This window comes from Miscanthus floridulus, chromosome 6 (assembly GCF_019320115.1).
Source record: "Miscanthus floridulus cultivar M001 chromosome 6, ASM1932011v1, whole genome shotgun sequence".
NCBI classification, from domain to species: domain Eukaryota; kingdom Viridiplantae; phylum Streptophyta; class Magnoliopsida; order Poales; family Poaceae; genus Miscanthus; species Miscanthus floridulus.
Genome location: NC_089585.1, coordinates 142,197,095 through 142,217,654, shown reverse-complemented (window position 1 = coordinate 142,217,654; position 20,560 = coordinate 142,197,095). Strand labels below are relative to the sequence as shown.

General features: G+C 46.5%; 4 protein-coding genes across 7 annotated transcripts; 1 reads left to right on the top strand and 3 right to left on the bottom strand.

Moving 5' to 3' along the window:
* Positions 1–3,978: 3,978 nt before the first annotated feature.
* LOC136459978 (uncharacterized) lies at positions 3,979–6,594 on the top strand. 2 transcript variants are annotated; one of them, XM_066459826.1, is made up of 6 exons: positions 3,979–4,346; positions 4,530–4,639; positions 4,730–5,008; positions 5,106–5,273; positions 5,758–5,841; positions 5,987–6,594. In XM_066459826.1, exons 1-6 carry the CDS (start codon positions 4,081–4,083, stop codon positions 6,172–6,174), a joined length of 1,095 nt encoding a protein of 364 aa, XP_066315923.1. In that variant the 5' UTR covers positions 3,979–4,080; the 3' UTR covers positions 6,175–6,594. The 2 variants fall into 2 exon arrangements, with proteins under 2 accessions (XP_066315923.1, XP_066315922.1); XM_066459825.1 differs by having other exon boundaries at positions 5,758–5,847.
* A 990-nt stretch (positions 6,595–7,584) lies between these two features.
* LOC136459977 (uncharacterized) lies at positions 7,585–8,887 on the bottom strand. Its single transcript, XM_066459824.1, has 2 exons — positions 8,177–8,887; positions 7,585–8,065 (listed from the first exon to the last, which is right to left on the bottom strand). Exons 1-2 carry the CDS (start codon positions 8,748–8,750, stop codon positions 7,983–7,985), a joined length of 657 nt encoding a protein of 218 aa, XP_066315921.1. The 5' UTR covers positions 8,751–8,887; the 3' UTR covers positions 7,585–7,982.
* Positions 8,888–8,972: 85 nt separating this feature from the next.
* LOC136459976 (probable Histone-lysine N-methyltransferase ATXR5) lies at positions 8,973–16,070 on the bottom strand. Of its 2 annotated transcripts, none has more exons than XM_066459823.1 (6): positions 15,367–16,070; positions 15,134–15,226; positions 10,352–10,560; positions 10,154–10,254; positions 9,708–9,920; positions 8,973–9,571 (listed from the first exon to the last, which is right to left on the bottom strand). In XM_066459823.1, the coding sequence occupies exons 1-6, from the start codon at positions 15,719–15,721 to the stop codon at positions 9,412–9,414; spliced, it is 1,131 nt and encodes a 376-aa protein (XP_066315920.1). In that variant the 5' UTR covers positions 15,722–16,070; the 3' UTR covers positions 8,973–9,411. The 2 variants fall into 2 exon arrangements, with proteins under 2 accessions (XP_066315920.1, XP_066315919.1); XM_066459822.1 differs by having other exon boundaries at positions 8,977–9,571; positions 10,337–10,560; positions 15,367–16,067.
* Positions 16,071–16,779: 709 nt separating this feature from the next.
* Positions 16,780–19,755, bottom strand: LOC136459975 (uncharacterized). Of its 2 annotated transcripts, none has more exons than XM_066459820.1 (7): positions 19,481–19,755; positions 19,023–19,170; positions 18,870–18,923; positions 18,536–18,627; positions 17,897–18,123; positions 17,205–17,381; positions 16,780–17,126 (listed from the first exon to the last, which is right to left on the bottom strand). In XM_066459820.1, the coding sequence occupies exons 1-7, from the start codon at positions 19,672–19,674 to the stop codon at positions 16,981–16,983; spliced, it is 1,038 nt and encodes a 345-aa protein (XP_066315917.1). In that variant the 5' UTR covers positions 19,675–19,755; the 3' UTR covers positions 16,780–16,980. The 2 variants fall into 2 exon arrangements, with proteins under 2 accessions (XP_066315917.1, XP_066315918.1); XM_066459821.1 differs by having other exon boundaries at positions 17,290–17,381.
* Between the last annotated feature and the right edge of the window lie 805 nt (positions 19,756–20,560).

The following is a 20,560-nucleotide window of genomic DNA, read 5'->3' as shown; positions in this document are numbered from 1 at the left end:
AGTTGGGATTGAAGTTATGGAGCTCCACGCCGTAGTAGTGCGGGAGCGCCCGCATGAACCGATCCGCCGGGACGCCGAGGCCGCGCTCGTGAAAGGAGACGAAGCTCATGACGTAGCCGTCACGAGGACTCGGCTCTGGCTCACCGTATGGAGCAATCTACTCCGGCCTGGTGGGGTCCATCACCGGACGAAGGAGTCCACATTCGACAAGCGACTGAAGCATCTCCTCGGTAACGTCCAACGGATCCTAGGGGTCCGCCTCGACAACGACGATGTTGCCGGCCATGAGTGCGATGGAGGGATCGGATGCGGCGGTGAGTTTTTCTCTCTCTCCCATGCTCTCGCTTTTTTCTCGCTTTCTCCCTAGGCTCGCTCTTCTCCCCTCTTCTTCCCGGCACCCGCTGCTCGAGCGATGGCTCGATGGAGGCAGAGCTAATGCAGGCAAGGTAAGGTGAGGAGGGGCGAGACTCTTTGAGTATTTATGCAGGGGAAGGCAAAACGAACGGGTGACGAAATCGGGGAAGTTTCCCCCCGATCCGGCGCAGTTAACCACGAGCTGATTTCGCCGGCCCACGCGCCCACGTCTTTCTCATTAAATACGAGAACAGTTACGTCCCATCCACCATGTCACGCTCGGCCACTATGGCAGCAGGCGTCGTTTCACCTCCCCAGGAAACCGCCTCAAAAGGCGCGCCACCCATTGCCGAGCCAATGGGGAAGATATTCCCCCCGGCCTATTCCTTTCATATGAAGGAACCAGGCTCTGAGCCTATTATGGTCCAGGGGTTCGAAGGCTGGGCCCCAAGAGGTTTCGACAGCCGCCCTAGGATAACAGAGTCAGGGACGACCACAGGTGAGCCTATACGGGGCTGAGGCCCAAGCAAGCGAAACGCTTGGGACGCCCAAAGTCGTGTCCGAGACCGACAGGGAAGTCTCTGAATGGGATCCCACCGTAGGGAGGCACTGAGCCACTGAGGCCTAGCGAATGGCCTCGGCACCCACTGGAGAAACCCTCTGGTACCCTTGGAGTGTGTCTCTGGACCGCTAGCCGTCCCCTAGCAAACGGGGCACGGGCCTCCACTCGGACTTACCCGATAACAGCTCACCGAAAGTGCCACCGCTCGTGCCCACCGAGGGTAGCGAGGCACATTCCACCCCTCCTTCCGAGCGAAAAGGAAGCATGAGGGTCGTACAAAAAGTCAGGGGAACCCCCGACGGCCTTCTCGCCCTATACAGAGGCTAAGGGGCTCTTTCTGCAACCTTGCCGAGACCCAGCGATCCCGGCTCGCACTCGAAGGGGCTCGGCAAAACAAACCCTCCTTTTGAGCAAAAAGGAAGCATGAGGGTCGTACAAAAAGACAGGGGAGCTCCTGACGGCCCTCTCGCCCTGTGCAGAGGCTAGGGGGCTCTTCCTGCAGATATGCCGAGACCCCGCGACCTGGGCTCGTGCCCAAAGGTGCCTTGGCAAACAAACCCTCATGCGCGAGGGGCGTATAAAAAGCCAGGGAAGCTCCCGACGGCCCTCTCGCTCCGTGCAGAGGCTAGGGGCTCTTCCTGCAACCATGCTGAGACCCAGCGGCTCCGGCTCACACCCGAATGGGCTCGGCAAACAAACCCTCTGTCCGAACGAAAAGGACATGGGAGAGTCGAATAAAAAAGTCAGGGACCCCTGATCGCCCTCGTGCTCCGGGAGGAGGCTCGGGGGCTCTTCCTGCGCCCAAGACAAAGACAAACGATCTAAGTTCGTGCTAGAAGTTTCGTTACAAATACGATAAAGGGCACCGAGCCCGTTACGGTCCAGGGGTTCGAAGGCTGGGCCCTCAGAGGTTTCGATAGCCGCCCCAGGGCAATAGAGTCAGGGACGACTTCGGGGCGAGCCTACGAATGGCCGAGGCCCGAGCGAACAATCGCTCGGGGCGTCCTAAGTCGTGTCCGAGACCGGCAGGGAAGTCTCCGAATGGGATCCCACCGTAGGGAGGCACCGAGCCACCGAGGCCCAGCGAACGGCCTCGCCACCCACTAGAGAAACCCTCCGGTACTCTTGTAGTGTGTCTCTAGACCGCTAGCCGTCCCCTAGCGAACGGGGCACGGGCCTCCACTCGGACTCACCCGATAATAGCTCACCGGAAGTGCCCACGCTCGTGCCCATCGAGGGTAGCCTGGCACATTCCACCCCTCCTTCTGAGCCAAAAGGAAGCGTGAGGGTCGTACCAAAAGCCAGGGGGACCCCTGACGGACCTCTCGCTCCGTGCGGAGGCTAGAGGGCTTTTCCTGCAACCTCGCCGAGACCCCCACGACCCGAATTTGCACTTGTGGGCTCGACAAATACGATAAAAACTCCTCACTCAAACGCGAAACAAAAAAAGCCCCTGGAGGAGTAACTCCACTCCTCCAGGGCCTCAGGGGCTACACCTGGCTGGTGCGCTCGCGCGCACCCACCGAAACCTCAAGAAATAAAACTCAATTCCTACAGGAGCGGCTATAAACCAAGCCTCGGCAAACCCCCAGGAGAGTGCACGCACTCCCCCGGGGGCTCGGGGGCTACTGTCGGGTACCATAGAACCGGGTACCCCGAGCAAACATCAAAAGGGTCACTTAAATCCCATCAGAAAGCAAAGCTAGAAGCTAAGCCGTAGACTCCTCACCGGCCATGTCCGAGCCTACCAAGCTCTCCGTCCCACCTCAAGCCTCGCACAGGAGGTCTCGACGTCCTAACGCAATCTCCGCCTCGTGCGAGGCCTTTCGCGGAAGGCCTCGGCAGGGAGTGCAACCTCCGCCTCGCGCGAGGCCTCTCGCGGAAGGCCTCGGCAAGGAGTCCGATCTCCGTCTCGCACGAGGCCTCATTCTCCGTATCGCTCGAGGCCGGTTCGTCCATAGCCCGTCGCCCCCCGCCTCGATCGACCCTTCCGACAGCACGTCATGTCCCATTAATACGTCAACCACTCCCGCAATCTCAGCCGGATGATGGTTCGACACCGCAAAATGGTCGACGGGACATGAGGTCGCATCAGCACCATACCAGCTAAGACAGGGCACGGCGGGGATTACCGGTCACTGTATCCTGACGCTGTGCCCACGATCAGCGCCCGCACCACACTGTGCCCCGCGATCCCCGCCTCGAAAACAACACGACATGGACGGCCTGGCCTGGGTCATCGCCATCTTCAAGCCAGCACACCGGGTCAATCGCTCTCTCCGGGTCTCAGCACTATGCACCAGGGTCTCGGCTATCTCGAGATTCGTGTCCGCCGAGACCCCTCCACGGCGGTGCAGCCTCGGCACCAACCGAGCCTCGGCCTCGTGCACAGTCAGTCCACAGCGGCTCGCACGTTCGCCGCCGCACCCACTCCGAGGCAGTCCTGGAGCTCCCATGACGCACAGGATCGGATGTGACCGCCACGCCGGCCCAGTGCTCCAAGGACGGATCACTCCGACGATCACGCCGCCACAGGAGCAGGCCACAGGGCTCGGCCATGCCGCCCCTATTGGCACGACGCCGTATAGTTAGCACATGTACTGTCCTTGTCCTCCCTTCAACTATAAAAGGAGAGGACTTAGGCCATTTAGGGGGAACTCACGGAGAAGAACACCTTGTAAAACACACACACATCCCAGCCGCCTGAGAGCAACGTCTCAAGCATCCCACACGACACCTCGCCGAGACCTGGGACTAGCTCCCTCTCTCACCATGCTTGTAACCCCCCTACTACTAGCACTTCGGTGCAAGGAATACAAGATCGATCTCTCAGACTAGACGTAGGGTATCGATTGCCTAAACCAGTATAAATCTTGTGTCTCTTTGCATCACCATCCGGGATTAGGGGCACGCAGTTTAAATTCACTAGTCAGTTGAGACTCCGGTCCGAAACACCAACACAAAGTCCAGACAAAATTTACGAAACGAATCTTTTAAACCTAATTAGATTATAATTAGACACTAGTTACCAAATAAAAAAATTTCGCAAACTAAGCGAGGCCCAACCCGATCGGACCAGCCAAGCTCCGGCGCGGCGCCTCCAGCTAGCAGAGGCAGAGCGCCGCTGTGCTCGCGCTCACTCCGACTCACAGCCGTGAGCCCCCATGGACGGCCCCCGTTGGACAGAGGAGGTGGACGACCTCGTCGACACCGGGGACGTCGACGGCGCCATCGCCCTGCTCGAGTCCGTCGTCTCCAACCTCTCCACCTCCGCCGCAGCCGCTCCCCCAGCCGCCGACCTCCGCCTCGCCACGGCGCTCGGCGACCTCGCGGGCCTGCACGCCTCCCGCGGCAACACCCTCCGCGCCGACGAGCTCCGCGCCCGCGCCATCGTCCTCCGATCCCGCGCCGCAGCCCCTGGGACCCTAGGGTTTGTTCCCCTTCTCAACGTCCCTTGTACCCCCGAACCTTCACTGTTGCGCTTAATGGTTGGACCCTTGCTTCGGCCATTTTGTTTAACTGATGAAATGTTGCTTTGTCTTTATTGGGTTTGTTCATACATAGGATCCTAATGCGACACACCCTCTTTCTGTCAAACAATGTGTTTGTGCAGGGATAAGGAGCCTTCAGAGAAATGTTCATCACAAGAGGGTGCCATGGGTTTGAAGGACTCTGAAGGCTCAGCTAATACTGATGATAAAAACAATGAAGATGAAGAGGATGGTATTGTTTTTGTACCTTGTCTTTGCTATTTAACTATGGACACAACTCGCAGAAAATTGAGATCTTACATTCCTTCTTTGGTGCTTGCAGATTGGGAGTCTATTGCAGATAGCGGTGCACTTGATGACACACTAGCGCGCTCCCTTGAGCAAGAAGTTAGAGTACCTTCCTGTAGCTCTTCAGAGAGAAGTGGCACCCCATCTTCAGGGCCCAAAAGGAGGGGTAGGGGCTCATTTCTTTACAATAAGAGTGTTCTGTACAGTGACCAGTGTGGTTTGGAAAGAGATTTGGATGACAAAGAGTCTAGTCCTCAGGGTGGATCTGGATCAAAGGGCCATGTGAATGAGCGGGAGAACAATGCTGTTACAGGTATTCTGTATTCAGGATATTCATTTCTATCTGTATGGTTAGCTTGTTCCTTCTGAGCTTTAGATGACAGACTTGATTCTTTGCCTTGGCTTTGTAGCTGCCGCACAGTTTGGGACAAGGCATGTCCTTGTTTTATATGACTTTTCACCGAGCACACGCACAACAGATCTGGAAAGGATTTTTGAGAAGTTTGGGGATCATGGAGTTGCCATTCGTTGGGTTAATGATACTTCAGCACTTGCTGTTTTTCGGACTCCATCAGCTGGTAATTTTATTCTTACAGCTATTTCTAACTATATTCGTGTATAGTTCCTTCGTATGACATGATCTGCTGGGAGAGGCGAGGCCATGAGGTAACCATACGTTTCGCCCCTGTTGGAAACAAATGCTGTCATCGGATGGATTAGACAAGTGTAGTTATCTGAGAAGAAATTTGTGAACTAAAATGTTAGGTGCTCTGATTCCATCCCTAAAACATGGTTATCCTCTTTCAGTTTGTTTATTCATCTACTCATAATACATGTCGTAAACTGCTATGCATGTCGGGAGTGGATTGTTGTATTTTGCTGTGTTTCATGGTTAATTGCTCAGCTCAAATGTTTTGTGCTGATTTGCTGCTATTCCATTCTATTCTGTTAGGCTAGCACTTGATACAGATGATATGAACTGTCAAGCCATCCACTGTTGCTGTTCTTGTAGCTTTGGTTCCATGTATTCTGATCACTTTATTCTTTCCAATCAATTTGCAGCTATTGAGGCTCAGGCTTGCATACCTCCAAGATACAAAGTGCGGTCACTGAAAGGGGATGATGATCTATTGGCAAAAATAGATGGTAAAGGTAACACCTGTGTCTTGTGATGATTCCTTTCTACTTGTTCCTCTCTTTTTCATGCTCTGTGGATTGTTGCATCTCAATCTTATGGTCTTGTTAATATTTTCTGCACACTGTTTTAAGTTGCTCTTGCACCTCACTGCAGACTTAGAACCGCCCAAGCCAAGACCAAAGACATCTGCAAGAACAGCTCAAAGGCTAATTGCTCATGGAATGGGATTGAAGCAGTTTACAAACTTTGGAACCGATGAGCTGAAGAAACAGGAGGAAGAGAGAAAGAACAGAATTGCTGCTCGACAATCTATGCGTGATGAGGCTTGGGGTTCGGACTGATCCAGAGCATGTCAAAATGGCTGGTTGCATCCAATCGCGGCTGCCAGTTTGTTACACCGGTGTTTTAGATGCTTGTACTATTTACATGGTTTTATGTCGTTTGGTTCCGAGACATAACAAGAGTGGCATGAAGACATAGAGATGTAACCAGATCGCCTGTCACAGTGATGCTGAGTGCACAAAATGTTGTATTGGAATAGTGATCGGTACCCGGGATGGGTTTTCTCCTGAACTGAATGCAAAGTGCTGTATTCAGTGAATAGTTCATAGTTGTACCTTTAGTGGCAGAGCTGCGAATGTTATCTGGTGACAGCATCTCGGCCAGCAATGAATGTCAGTCCAAATGTTTCTAAGACATGTCATGGAACATACATGTGTATAATCTTTGCATTCATGAAAAAAATTAGTATGGTTTGCATGCTTGTGAATTTAATTTCAGAATTTAAGAACCATATTTTTAGCATGTGCTTGTGAAGAACTTTCATAGCACATGTGCTATTAAATTGTATGATAAACTACTTTCTAAATCATGTATTTACATTATTTTCCCTCAATTTTTGGGGCTAAACAGCTTAGCGAAAATTTTAAAATATCCTTTTGGGAAGAATTTTAAATTTCAAAATCACCAAACTGATGATGCCAGATTTAAATAAAATAGGCCACACTTGATTTATGGCATTTACTTGAAAAATTGTACTATTTTTTTAAAGATGTCCTGTTTGTTTCTAGGAATTGAGAGGAATTCAAAAGTAATCTAATAAAAAAAATGGAAAGCATTTTATAGATGAGTTGTTTTGTAGGTGAACCTGAACCCATCTTCAGTCCCGAGGACCATGACGACGCGTGAATAGTGATGGCCGGTAGCTTTTTACTACGGATGTGTGTTGGGCATGAACACTCCATGTTTTATGTTATGTAGTAATGTGTATGAGTGTGTGATGTTTACACTTTCCGCTGGGCAAACTCTAAAAATTATGTGATGTATATTTGAACCTCTTTTGTTAAAGTGGAGGGTTTCCTTGCACTCCTTAACGAGATGCTATTGTGGGCCAACTTCTCGTATCGACTCGAGTACACGGTCTATGTGAGGGTGCATGAGCCGTGCATGTTGCCACCATGTTCATCTCAAAACACCTTGTTGAAGGAATGACATGGCCGCACAACCTTTAGACCAGGGGCACTTCTATGGAGATGGCAATTCAAGCAGTGGCACGCAAGTCAATCCGGCTACCAATTTTGGGGCACCTTTGGTTTAATGGGTGAATAGTTAAAAAATATTCGGAATGCTAGGCGAAACAATGGCATTCCACCGGACCAGACATACTAGCCTCAAGTGCACATCAACACACACACACACAATTGCAACAAGTGAAAAGTAGAAAGAACATTATAGAGACGACCAACTGCACATCCATCCATTTCTCACCATTTGAAATGTGCCTTTAACCACAAACAGACCAACAATTAACTCTACTAAGCATTCTTGTTCTTTTTCCAACATTCTTATGAATAGGAGACACAAACAACTATTTACTCTAAAAAGGGGTAGGAAGCCTTAGAATAAAAAGAATATGAATGGAAATGCATCTTGAGAACAGAGACGGTGACGAATCCTCTTGGCTCGTATTATTGAATCAGGGTACTATTTCACTAAGCACCTATCAATTTATTATATCATTAGGATCTCTTAAAAAATTGGATTAAATATGTCATTTGTACCAAGGGGCGGTATAAGTTATTGGATTTTGGTGGCAAAGTTCTATTTAACCTAGCCTCCTTTACTACTGGTCAGGTCAAAACTGTTGGGGTTAGGTTATAGAAAATGGTGGGTGGGATACACATGATCGTGTCCATTGTAATCGTAATGTAGCTTTTCTTCTTCTTACCATCCCTGCAACAGTTTCACAGTTTCAAAGTTAGAACACACACATTATTTCATTGAGGTGGCAACACAGTACAACAGTTGCAAACTGAACTTATGGATATAAAACAAACAACTTACAGTGTGTGGTTACTGATGCCAGTGATAAATTACGGGCGGCGTCACAGAGCAGGCGACGTGAAGCACTCCTCGGCCACCCGAGGCAGGCGATCTCGACGGAGAGGCCTGGGCGGCGGCCGGCGATGGCGTCATGCAGGAGGAGCGTGGTCTCGCGCTCGCGGTTCTCGCACTGCGCCTTGTGCGGCTGCTCCTCGAGCTTGTCGATGCGCTGGTTGAGGAAGCCCTCCATGTCCATCATCTTCTTGCACTGGTCCAGCTCCGGCATGGTGTTGAAGGCTAGCACCTGGGCCACCTTGGGCGCGTCCAGCCACACCTTCGGCTGCGACTCCCCCTCGCCGTACACCACCACACAGGCGTCAACGTTGCACAACGTCGCCAACACCCAGGGCTGCGCCCGTCGGCCCATAGGACTTGGATCCGGCATTTCTTGCTTGCCGCCGGCCATCCTGGCTGCTGACAAATTCAGAGCTCGAATGGGGAATAGGAGGGGAGAGGAAGGGAGAGGTACGGGTGGCCCTTTCTGGGCGTCGCAGCGGGCCACCGCCATCGCTAGTTGGAGAGCGGCGGCGGCCATGGAAGCCAGCGCGACGGGGGGGGAGCAATTTAGCAGCACCTTTGCTTTACTGGATGAATAGTTAAAATAAGCTTCGGAATGCTAGATGATAGGCGAAACAACGGCGTTCCACCACATCAACACACACACCCGCACGTGTTTTTTTTTTGTGTGTGTGTGTGTGGTGTGTGTGTGTGGGTGTGTGAGAAACACAATCGCAACAGGTGAAAAGTAGAAAGAATATTATAGAGACGGCCACCTACACATCCATCCATTTCTAGCCATTCGAAATGTACCTTTAACCAGCAAGAGCCCAACAGTTAACTCTACTACAACATTCTTCTTTTTCCAACATTCTTATAAATAGGAGACACTCAGACAACTATTTACTCTCACAAAAGGGGTAGGAACCCCTAGAATAAAAAGAACTTGAATGGGAAGATACTCTTGAGAGCAGGGACAATGAATATTCCTCTTGGCTCCTATAACTAGGCTAACAATCACCAGCACCTATCAATTTCTGTCATTAGGATCTCTTCGAAAAATTGGATTAAATCTGTCATTTGTACCAAGGGGCAGTATAAGTTATTGGATTTGGGTTTTTGGTGGCAAAGCTAGAAATATTGCCACCAGGCCCTCTTTCACCCAGACTCCTTTACTAGTCAAAACTGTTGGGGTTAGGTTAGAGGAAATGTTGAGTGGGATAGGCATGCTCGTATCCATTGTAATCGTAATATAGCTTTTCACCACAAGCTATATCACGGCAGGCCACCAACATGACATGGCTCTCCCCATCAATGTCATACCGCACACACTTGACATTCTGCTTCTTCTTGCCATCCCTGCAACAGTTTCACAGTTAGAATATACACATCCTTTCACAGTTTCAAAGTTAGAATACACACATCCTTTCTTTGAGGTGACAACTCAGTACAGCAGTTGCAAACTGGACTTGTGGATACAAAACAAACAACTTACTGTGTGTGGTTATTGATGCCACTGATAAAGCGAGAAATGTTCCCCCGCTTGTCAGGGCAAATGACCAGCCTTTGGGAAGGGTCAGCTGTCAGGAGGAGCGTCATAATACAGTCAATATCATCGTTTGCTCTCTTCTCCAGATAATCGACATCCCCAGCATATTCGGCGAGGAAGGTCATATCCTTAATATCACCATCAGCCTGCACAGTGAAACTGGAAATATATATGCATAAGTGTCATTTCTGTGTACTAAAAATGTAAAGGAAAAAGTGTGTGTGTCACAATTTGTGTATAGTGGGTGACACCAGAACACTAAGGGCAGTGTTGCACACACAAGTTCTAGTGGCATGCACACGAATAGCAAAGTTGGAGAGCAACACCACAAACTCTGAATTAAATAGACAATTTTCCAATAAGTAAATAGTGTAGTGAGTTTAAGACAATACCCTTCAAGGGAATCGAAAACCACAAGAAGTGGAGGGCATTCGCCTCTTTTTTGCATGGTTCTGCACAACTCTATAGTTTCCTTATCCTCTTTGGGCAGAACCTTGAAAGTCGAGGAGAGAAAAATTAGAATAACAAAACACCAAATGGTTATAACATAATTTCAGGTGAAAAGATTTGCTAACCTGCATACCGCCTACCTCCAATCTTGCCATATTGGAAGATCTAGGAGCCATATTAGGCATGTAAGTCAGTTCATTACTGAACTCTGTTTTGGAAGACGTCAAAGCAGTGGCCAGAGACGCCATTTGTTTTAGTCTTCTAGCTCCATCTTCAGATGGAACAAATGGCAGTATCCTCCTCCTCTTCTTGTGCATAACAAGAGAACGCTTCCTTCGCCTTCTAGCATCTGAAAAAGATGAAGTAAATTACTTGAGTTAGTACCATAACAAGCACATCCCTTTCTGTACTCAAATCAATCTATATTTGGTTTCGATACTAGTTCACTTTTCTGTTTAAATCTAACAAGTATTTGAAACCCTATATTAGCTAGCATATCAGGCAATCATGTGCATCAAATTTTGCATTTTACAATATCTGTGAGATATTGTATAGGACGGCGATTAGACCTGCTATGTTGTATGGTGCAGAATGTTGGCCTACGAAAAGACGACATATTCAACAGCTAAGTGTCGCGGAAATGCGTATGTTGCGTTGGATTTGCGGTCATACAAGAAGGGATCGAGTTCGGAACGATGATATACGTGAGAGATTAGGGGTAGCGCCAATTGAAGAAAAGCTTGTCCAACACCGGTTGAGATGGTTTGGACATGTGCAACGGAGACCTCCAGATGCACCGGTGCGTAGTGGAATCCTAAGTCAGGATAGTAACGTGAAGAGAGGCAGAAGAAGACCGAAGTTGACTTGGGTAGAGGCAATAAAAGGAGACTTGAAAGAATGGAATATACCCAAAGACTTAGCCTTAGATAGGAGTGCTTGGAAGACAGCTATTCACGTGCCTGAACCTTGATTGCTTCTGTTGGGTTTCAACTCTAGCCTACCCCAACTTGTTTGGGACTTAAAGGCTTTGTTGTTGTTGTTGTTGTTGACAATATCTGTGAGATGTATGGCTCATACACTTAACATAAAAGCTATTACCCCAAGTGTTTATCAATGCTAACTATTGAAGTTGAACTGCACATAAATAAAAACACAATTTACCGGAGCCTATACTACACCCAGTGACTAGCAATAAGACAAGGGCGAAAGGCAGGAACTATATATGGTTAAATGAAGACGACCAAGATAATAAGAGGGTACACACGCAACACATACCCACAACAGAAGCCAGTCAATCCATACAGCATTTATGAACAAAGTGAGCTACATGATTTGTTTCAACTCCACATTGCCATTATTATACTACTAAAAAACATGAAGCATAGTAGCATACTAACAAGAATTTCTGCATCAGACGCGTAATGATCATATCTTAACAAAGTAATTGCAGTAAAAAGACTTAGCAGGTGTCTAAGGCACAACCCCCACCCTTCTCTCCCAAAATAGAATCCAATTGAATAATAGCCTAACTGAGGCATTTTGCTCTATTTGAGGGTTGATCCTCTAATGCTGAGCCGGCACCTGGCAGAGCTGACAAGATGCTAACTTACTTTTGAACGCAAAAGATGCTAACTTACTAACAAGATGCTAACAAACCCCCAACAACTGATAACCTGATCGGCCTTAGCCACTAGTGGAAGCTGACCCCTTCTTCTTCCTGGTGTATTGCTTGCCAATGAAAGCGTTCGCAGCAACATCACTTTTGACGTAACCATACTCTTTGCTACCTAGCCCTGTTCGCTTGAACTTATCAGCACGGCTTATCAGCCATGGTACAACGTTTTCCTCTCACAACAAATAAGCATCAGCTGGCTTATCAGCCAAATTTCAGCAAAACAAATAAGCATCAGCCGGCCTAATCACAGGGGATATTGCAGGCAATGCTGCTTAGATCAGCTAGCCATGCAGTCAATACAATTGCACAATCAAACATATAACAGCCATAAAGATGTGACTGACATACTAAAAGGAATATCCACTACCACTAGCTCTTATCAGGTGCATTACTGATCAAATTTTAGACAAATAAATTACAGTAATTGAACCACTCATAAACAAACAAATAAATGGTACAAATATGGATTTGTTACAGACAGGTCAAAGGAAGGAAGTATTCTTTATGGCTAAATGAATGTAGACAAAATAATCAAGAGAGTACACATATACCGCTAACAGAAATAAGTCAATCCTTACAACCATAAATGATCTAGAAAATGAACACCAAGTTGCCGTTACTACTTAAAAAACATGTATGACTAACACAGATTAAATATTTGTCCCGTAATACTTTCCTGCCAATTTCCAGTCATGATGCAAGCGAGCACTTCACATTTTAATGTAACTGTATTCTTTGTTGCCTAGACTTTGCAATTCACATGGTATATTTGCAGGCAATGATGCATCAGTAGGCTAGCCATGCAGTCAATACAATTAAACAATCAAACATACAAAACCTAAAAAGGTGTGACTACGAGTGGCATGCTAATAAGGATATTCACTATCAAGTGCATCAAACCTGTAAAAACTACCGTAATTGAGCCACCCATAACTAAAAAAGAACACGACTCACTGGACCCTGTACTAATACAAAAAATCCAAAGGCGGGGACTATTTTATGTCTAAATGAATCCAGCCAAGATAAACAAGAGGTTACAGATATACCAGAACCAGAAATCAGCCAATCCATACAGCCATAAATGATTTAGAAAGTGAAACACATGATTTGTTTGGACCGCAACTTGCCATAATAACTACTTAAAAAGGCATGCATAACTACAGAGATGAAATAATTGTCCAGTAATGCTTTCCTGCCTATTTCTAGTCGTGATGTAAGATAGTACATCACATTTTATTGTAAACCCTTTTTGTTGCCTAAAATTTCCAATTCGCATGGCATATTTGCAGGCAATGCTGCGACGATCGGCAAGTTATGCAGTCAATGCAATTGCACAATCAAGCATACAAGACCCAAAAAGATGCGACTGGCGTAGTAACAGGAATATTCGCTACTGCTAGCTCTTAGCAGGTGCATCGAACTTGTAGAGATTACAGTATTATACTGCCCATAAAAAACAAATAAATAGAACGCAACTCACTGGAGCCTTGTATACTAATACAATACATCCTAGGGCGGAAACTATTGTTATGTCTAGTGAATGCAGCCGAGAAAACCAAGCAGGTAAACATACATACCAGAACCAGAAGTAAATCCCAATCCGTACAACCATAAATGATCTAGAAAGTGAAACTTGTGATTTGTTTGAACTGCAACTTGCCGTTACTACTTAAAAAGCACGTGTAACTAACCCAGATTAAATGTTTGTCCAGTAATGCTTTCCCGCCTATTTCCAGTCATGATGCAAGCAAGCATGTCACATTTTAACGCAAACTATATTCTTTGTTCCCTAGAGTTTCCAATTCACAGGGGCATATTTGCAGGCAATGCTGCAACAACCGGCAAGCTAATCACACAATCAAACATACAAGACCCAAAAAGATGTGACTGGCGTAGTAACAGGAATATTCGCTACTGCTACCTCTTAGCAGGTGCATCGAACCTGTAGAGATTACAGTATTATACTGCCCATAAAAAATAAATAAATAGAACGCAACTCACTGGAGCCTTGTATACTAATGCAGCCAAGAAAATCAAGCAGATAAACATATATACCAGAACCAGAAATAAGTCCTAATTCGTACAACCATAAATGATCTAGAAAGTGAATTGCATGATTTGTTTGAACTGCAACTTGCCGTTACTAATTAAAAAGCACGTGTAACTAACCCAGATTAAATGTTTGTCCGGTAATGCTTTCCCGCCTATTTCCAGTCATGGTGTAAGCAAGTATGTCGCATGTTAACGTAAACTGTATTCTTTGTTGCCTAGAGTTTCCAATTCACAGGGGAATATTTGCAGGCAATGCTGCAATGATCAGCAAGCTATGCAGTCAATACAATTGCACAATCAAACATACAAGACCCAAAAAGAAGTGACTGGCATACTAACAGGAATATTCGCTAATAGCTACTGCGATCGTAGCAGGTGCATCGAACCTGTAGAGATTATTACAGTATTACACTGCCCATAAAAAACGAATAAATAGAACGCAACTTACTGGAGGCTTCTATACTAATGCAATACATCCAGGGCGGAAACTACTGTTACGGCTAACGAATGCAGCCAGATAATCAGGCAGGTAAACATATATACCAGAACCACAAATAAGTCCCAATCCGTGCAACCATAAATGATCTAGAAAGTGAAACGCATAATTTGTTTGAACCGCAACTTGCCGTTACTACTTAACAAGCACACATAACTAATACAGATTAAATCATTGTCTGGCAATGCTTTCCCGCCTATTTCTATTCATGAGGTAAGCAAGTATGCCACATTTTAACATAAACTGTAGTGTCTGTTGCCTAGAGTTTCCAATTCACAGGGGTATATTTGCAGGCAATGCTGCAACGATCAGGAAGCCATGCACTCAACAGAATTGCACAATCAACTTCAAAAAAAAAAAAAAATTGCACAATCAAGATCAAACATACAACACCCAGAAAAGACACGATCGACGTACTAACAGGAACTTTTGCTAGCATGGCTCTTGACAGATGCATCGAAGGTGTACAGATGACAATGTAGGAGGACATTTAGACACAGAAAGAAAAATATATACTAGAGTGCAAGATAACCAACAAGAATTAAAAAGTAATCTATGAGCAGAACGAATTCAACAATAGAGAAGCCACCGATTCATGGATCATCCAAAGCAAGCAATGAGGGGAAAAGGTCTCGCATTTCATACGACATTAAATTATGCAGTGCAATGGTGCACGCAGACGCAGGTGGGAGGAATTACCTTGGGAGAGCCTACATTTGGGGGCCTGGGCATCCTGCCCATCCTTCTGAATCCCGAAGAAATCGATGATCTTGGTCTGCTTCATCGGGAATCCTAAAGATCCCCACAAAAAAAGGAGGAAAAGCAGTGAGATATAATAGCACAACAGGAAGGAAGGAAGAAGATAAAGAAAGGAGAGCGGGGGAGGGAAATGGCGAGATGGAGGCGGCGAGGAAGGCGGGGGAAAGACGCACTCTTGGGGGCCTTGGCGGGCGGGGCGCAGACGGGGCAGAACCAGGGGCCGATGGGGACCTTGGCGGCGATGGGGCGGAGGCAGAAGGTGTGGTGGCCGCGGTCGCAGCGGTCGCAGAGGAGCAGGTCGTCGTCGCAGTCGCCGGAGCCGCAGGTCTCGCAGATGAGGTTCTCGTAGTAGGTGTACACCGGCGCGCGGGCGACGGGGGGCGGCGCGTCGACGGCGCGCGCGCGGCGCATGACGTCGTCCATGGAGCAGTAGCGCCGCGGCGTCGGCGGCTCCAGTGTGGGCGCCGCCGTGCGCTTGCGCCCGAGCTGCGGCGAGCTCGGCGATGACGACGGCGCGGCGCGGCCCATGGCGGCGGAGGAGAGGAGGGGAGGGGAGGTGCCGGGTGCGTGCGTCGCGGTGCGGTGCGGCCTCCCTCTCCTCCTCTCGGTGGGGGAGAGAGCCTGACGCGAGAGACAGAGAAGACAAGGCCACAGGGGAGAATGGCGGGCGATGACGTGGCGTCGACGGTGGACTCGCTCGCTTTGGTAGCTGTGTAGAGGAAGGGAAGAAGGCCGCGGTCAGAGCCAGAGCATCCAGAGGCCTGCGCCGCGTCGCGTGAGGCTGAGGGCTGCTACAGCTACTGCCAGTCGGTCACTCTCCAGGTGTGACGGCCGCCAGTGAGGAGCGAGCGAGCGAGGAGACCGTTGCCATGGCCAAACTCTCGTGTCGTGTGTCTCTGGCTCTCGCTCACCACACCACCGGCTTCTTTTTCTCGCTTTCCTTCTTTTTTTTTTGTTTTGTTTCTCGTGTTTCTTTCTAAAATTCCTTTTTCATCTTTTCAACAGTATCTTTTGTTGAATTAAAGAACAAAAAAAAGTTACCCTTTTCTATGGCAAGGTTTACAAACTCGGTTGTTTTTGGCTTATTACTTTCTACTAGGGATTGAGGGTAGAGCAATGCATTATGTTTTAATTGAAATTGTATATGTATGATATACAAATTTCTTTCATTTGTTTTTTTAGAAAAAAGAATTGACATGAATTAACAAAATCTTTCTGCCTTTCCTTCATTCTATAGAGAGAGGCTAGGGTTTCCTAGCATTGACTGTGTAGATGGAATAGAAAAGAAGATTTTATTTCACCTATAAAATATCGACCAAAATTGGCAGGCACTTTTATATTGTTGTAGAATTTTGAAATAAAATCTAATGTGCCAACTCATCTGGTTTGTCTGTTGCTAAAGAAAACGTGGATGGCCAACGTCAGCCCAACTTTTGCCACAAAATTAATGAGTAGCAACAATGTCACCAAAATCAAATGCCCACCGCTCCCATAGTAGCCCATGGGTTTTGAATCTGGTCAAAGTTTCAATCGTCAATTACCAGTGGAGAGATGTACACGGAACATCAGCATTTGGCAGGAAAAAATTATTTCGTCCAAGTGTCTTGGAAATTTTTTATTTCGTCCAAGTGTCTTCTTCCAAGGTTACAACTATCATGATCTTGATACCTAAAATAATCTAATTCCAGCACCAGCCCCCAACCCAACCGCCCTAAAACCTCCTAGGCATATATATAAACTGATAAACAAGAAAAGAGGGAGAGCCCCAGCTCTTGCAGCTCTGGAGCTCACACCTCATTAACCAATCTTCTTTCTTCAACCAGCGCGTTTCCATTTTGTTCCTGATTTCCTGTGCATCCGATGAAGGTACCAACCTTCTCACCGACAATAGCCTTTGCAATGTTCCCAGTCTTTTGCAAGTTAAACACAACAACTGCGAAATGACACGATAGATTAAAAAAATTAATGAAATAAAAAATCAATACAAAAGTTAAACTGATAGCATGCGTACTGGGAATGTTGTTTTCTTGGCATAGTGTAATAGCAGTCATATCCATTACTGAGAGATCTCTTGTCGAAATTTCATGATAGCTCACAGTCTCAAGAAGGCGGGCATTTGGATTATGCCTGGGGTCCGCATCATACACACCATCAACATTTGTCGCTTTAAGCACTACCTCTGCATTGACTGCTCACATAATAATAGCAGAAAAAAAGGCGTCAATGGTACAATAAACTAAGCAAAAAAAAGGAACTAATGAAATAAGTGTTGTTCATCTGAGATGTTCAACCTCACACCATGATAGCATGAATCCGTAGGCACAATAGTGACTAAATGATTGCTTGTGTAAATAGTTAGTAATAGAGTCAGTGAAAACACATCCTAACACAAATTTAGTACAAGTCGCAGAACTGTGGAGGAAATCAACTATTCCATCCACAGCTTACATATTTCACTTAATCTGCACCAAAGTGTTCTCAATGTATCATCACACAACTAAAAGAACAAGGTAATAAGTAGATAGCTAGTATAAAAAGTGTTGCCATGAGACTCCTAGTTAGTCAAATGACCTGCAAACTATAGCACAATAACTAGTGCTTAAGCAACTATTTTTAAAGGTGAATAAATAGACATCTTTGCCTTTATCAAGATTTTTTTTTAATCACAACAGTTCATCAGTGAAGAGTGGAAGATGAACTCACTTTCGGCACAGCGGAGAGCAGCAGCTGTATCAGTTGTGAAAAATGGGTTCCCTGTTCCTGCAGCAAATATGACAACTCTTCCTTTCTCTAAATGCCTTACAGCTCTTCGGCGTATGTATGGTTCTGCAACTTCTGACATACGGAAGGCAGTTTGGACACGGGTCGGTATTCCAATGCTCTCCATTGTTGCTTGAAGAAATATAGCATTCATCACAGTGGCCAACATGCTGAATTAGGAAAGCATAATAAGATGTACTGTTGTTTTAATAGCACGAAACCATACAATTGCTTGCCACAAGAATGTCTTTAAAATGAGCAGTAGAGTCACAAAATGTTATGGGAAGATAATAATTAATAAACTACAAGTGGCTGGAGCTTTGATAAAATTACAGGTTCCTTAAAATGTACTTATGCTTTCCACTCAGTAAACTATTTTGATGGAATACTCTAGAAATACAAGCAGCTTGAATATTAGGCATGAATAAATGTGTCGATACTTGGGCTCACTTTTTGTTTCATTATCTGGCTTAGCTATATCACACTTTATTGCATCTCAACTTCTTTTGAACGCTACTTAACAGCTGACTAGCTGAGCATAGAATAAGGGAATGAAAATATATGAGGCATTGAACATCTTACCCGATGTAATCCGCAGATGAGCGGTCAAGACCACTACATCCAGCCCAAGAGGCCCCACGGAAGATATTGCCACCGCCAACAACAATAGCAACCTGCAAAGGGCTCTCACAATTTTTAATGCACAACATATGATTACTTTAGAGAAAACAAAAGATAATTACACACACAGATATACATCCAAGATCACATGCTTGGAATGCAGCAGAATCGAACCATTGAATTATTGTCTACTATATTAAAAAGATGTAGATGCACTTTTTACTTCATCGATTCTAAATCTTGAACCAAGTAATCCAAGATGTGAAATAAATGAAAGGCGGTAGAGAGGACACACCTCTACACCTAGCTTGGTGACAGAAGCAACCTCTCTTGCAATAGCCATTGTAATCTGCAATAGACCACACATTTACATCAAATTCCATGACCCACTCACATAAATCGTCTGCTGTCACAGCATTTAAAGATGCTCAGCCAAAAGAAGGTTAACCTTTGGGTCGATGTTTTCTGTGTGATTCCCAGCAAGTGCTTCCCCACTTACTTTAAGCAGTACCCTTTTCCATCTATATGGCCTTTTGGAACTAGAAGAATCTTCGTCGAATGTAAAGCTGAACGGCAGCATCACGGAGGTTTGATTTCTGACAAACAAATGAAAGAGGCATGGAATGAATGATGGAAGGTAATCCAGAATTACATAAGACCCAATCCAATTTGCAGCGCTTGAACTTTCCAATTAGCCGCAAATGATCTAGCGCTTGAGGGAAACAAACATCCTGGGAACTAGTACAACGCATTTCGTCTAACATCCCAACAAAATCACCATACCATACCACACACGCGGGCGGCGGGCCACACGCGCCATCACCCACTCACAATCACATAGAGCACGTGGAGGCGTCGCGCCAAAAGAAACGACGCGGGTTTCCGGCGGAATGTAAAGCTGCGTACCCGGAGTTGGAGGAGGAGAAGCCGGAGCCCGTGGCGGCGCAGGCGCAGGCGCGGCGTTTGGCGGAGAGGGAGAGAGGAGCGGCGACGGGATGGGCTCTCAGTCCGGGCGAAGGGAGCACAGGAGACGGGGACAGTGGCGTGGCGAGGCGCGGGAGGAAGGTAGCAGGCACCGCGGCGGCGGCAGAGGCGGCCATGGTTGCGTTGCGTGTGGCCTGTGGTTGCGTTCCGGGATGGAAGGAGAAGCGAAGCGAGGAGAGGATGATGGGGGTGGTCCAGCCGCCAGAGGGAGGAGAGAGATTTTTTTGAAGGACTCGGGTTAAATGGGCCGGACATGTGATATGGGTTGGTTTTTGGGGAGTAAGAGGGTAGTAAGCACTTGTGCTCGATTCAGCCCGTTTGTTTGGCTGTAGCTTATTATAAATGATCGTAAATTTTTAGTCGAAATAGTATTTTTCTCTTACACAAATTAGTCCGCAGTACTTCTTCACGAACCAGCAACAATATGAACCAATCAACCGAACAGGCTGTTGGTAGGCAGCTGGCCCAAATACTTGCCGAGCAGTAGTAGCAGGAGGCACTTTCCCTAAAAAAAAGGTAGCCAATATTCCTGTTTGCCTTCTCTAGACAAAAAAATGTCACACATATGAAAGTTAATTTTCAGACCCAAAAATTTCTCAAAAGCGCGTAGCAGCATTAGCTTCATATTCTTAGCCTATTCTAGATCATAGGTTAGAAAAAGGGTTGTATCATCCGCACATTGCAAAATAGGCAACCCATCATCCACAACTTGAGGTATGACTACCCTAATTTGATCATCGTCCTTTGCCCCCCCCCCCCCCCCCCCCCCTAATTAATATTGAGAGCATGTTAGCTACAATGCTAAACAATATAAGGTGGCATAGGATCTCCTTACATGCGTCATTTTTTGTTTGAAAGTAATGTCCTCCCATGACATTTTTTATCCAACTACACCAATATTGTCTAAACCCTTTCATACCAAGAGTTTACCATTTACCTTATCATAGACCTTTCCAAAGTTAATCTTAAAGGATCACCCTAACTAGCTTATTCATGTGTAGT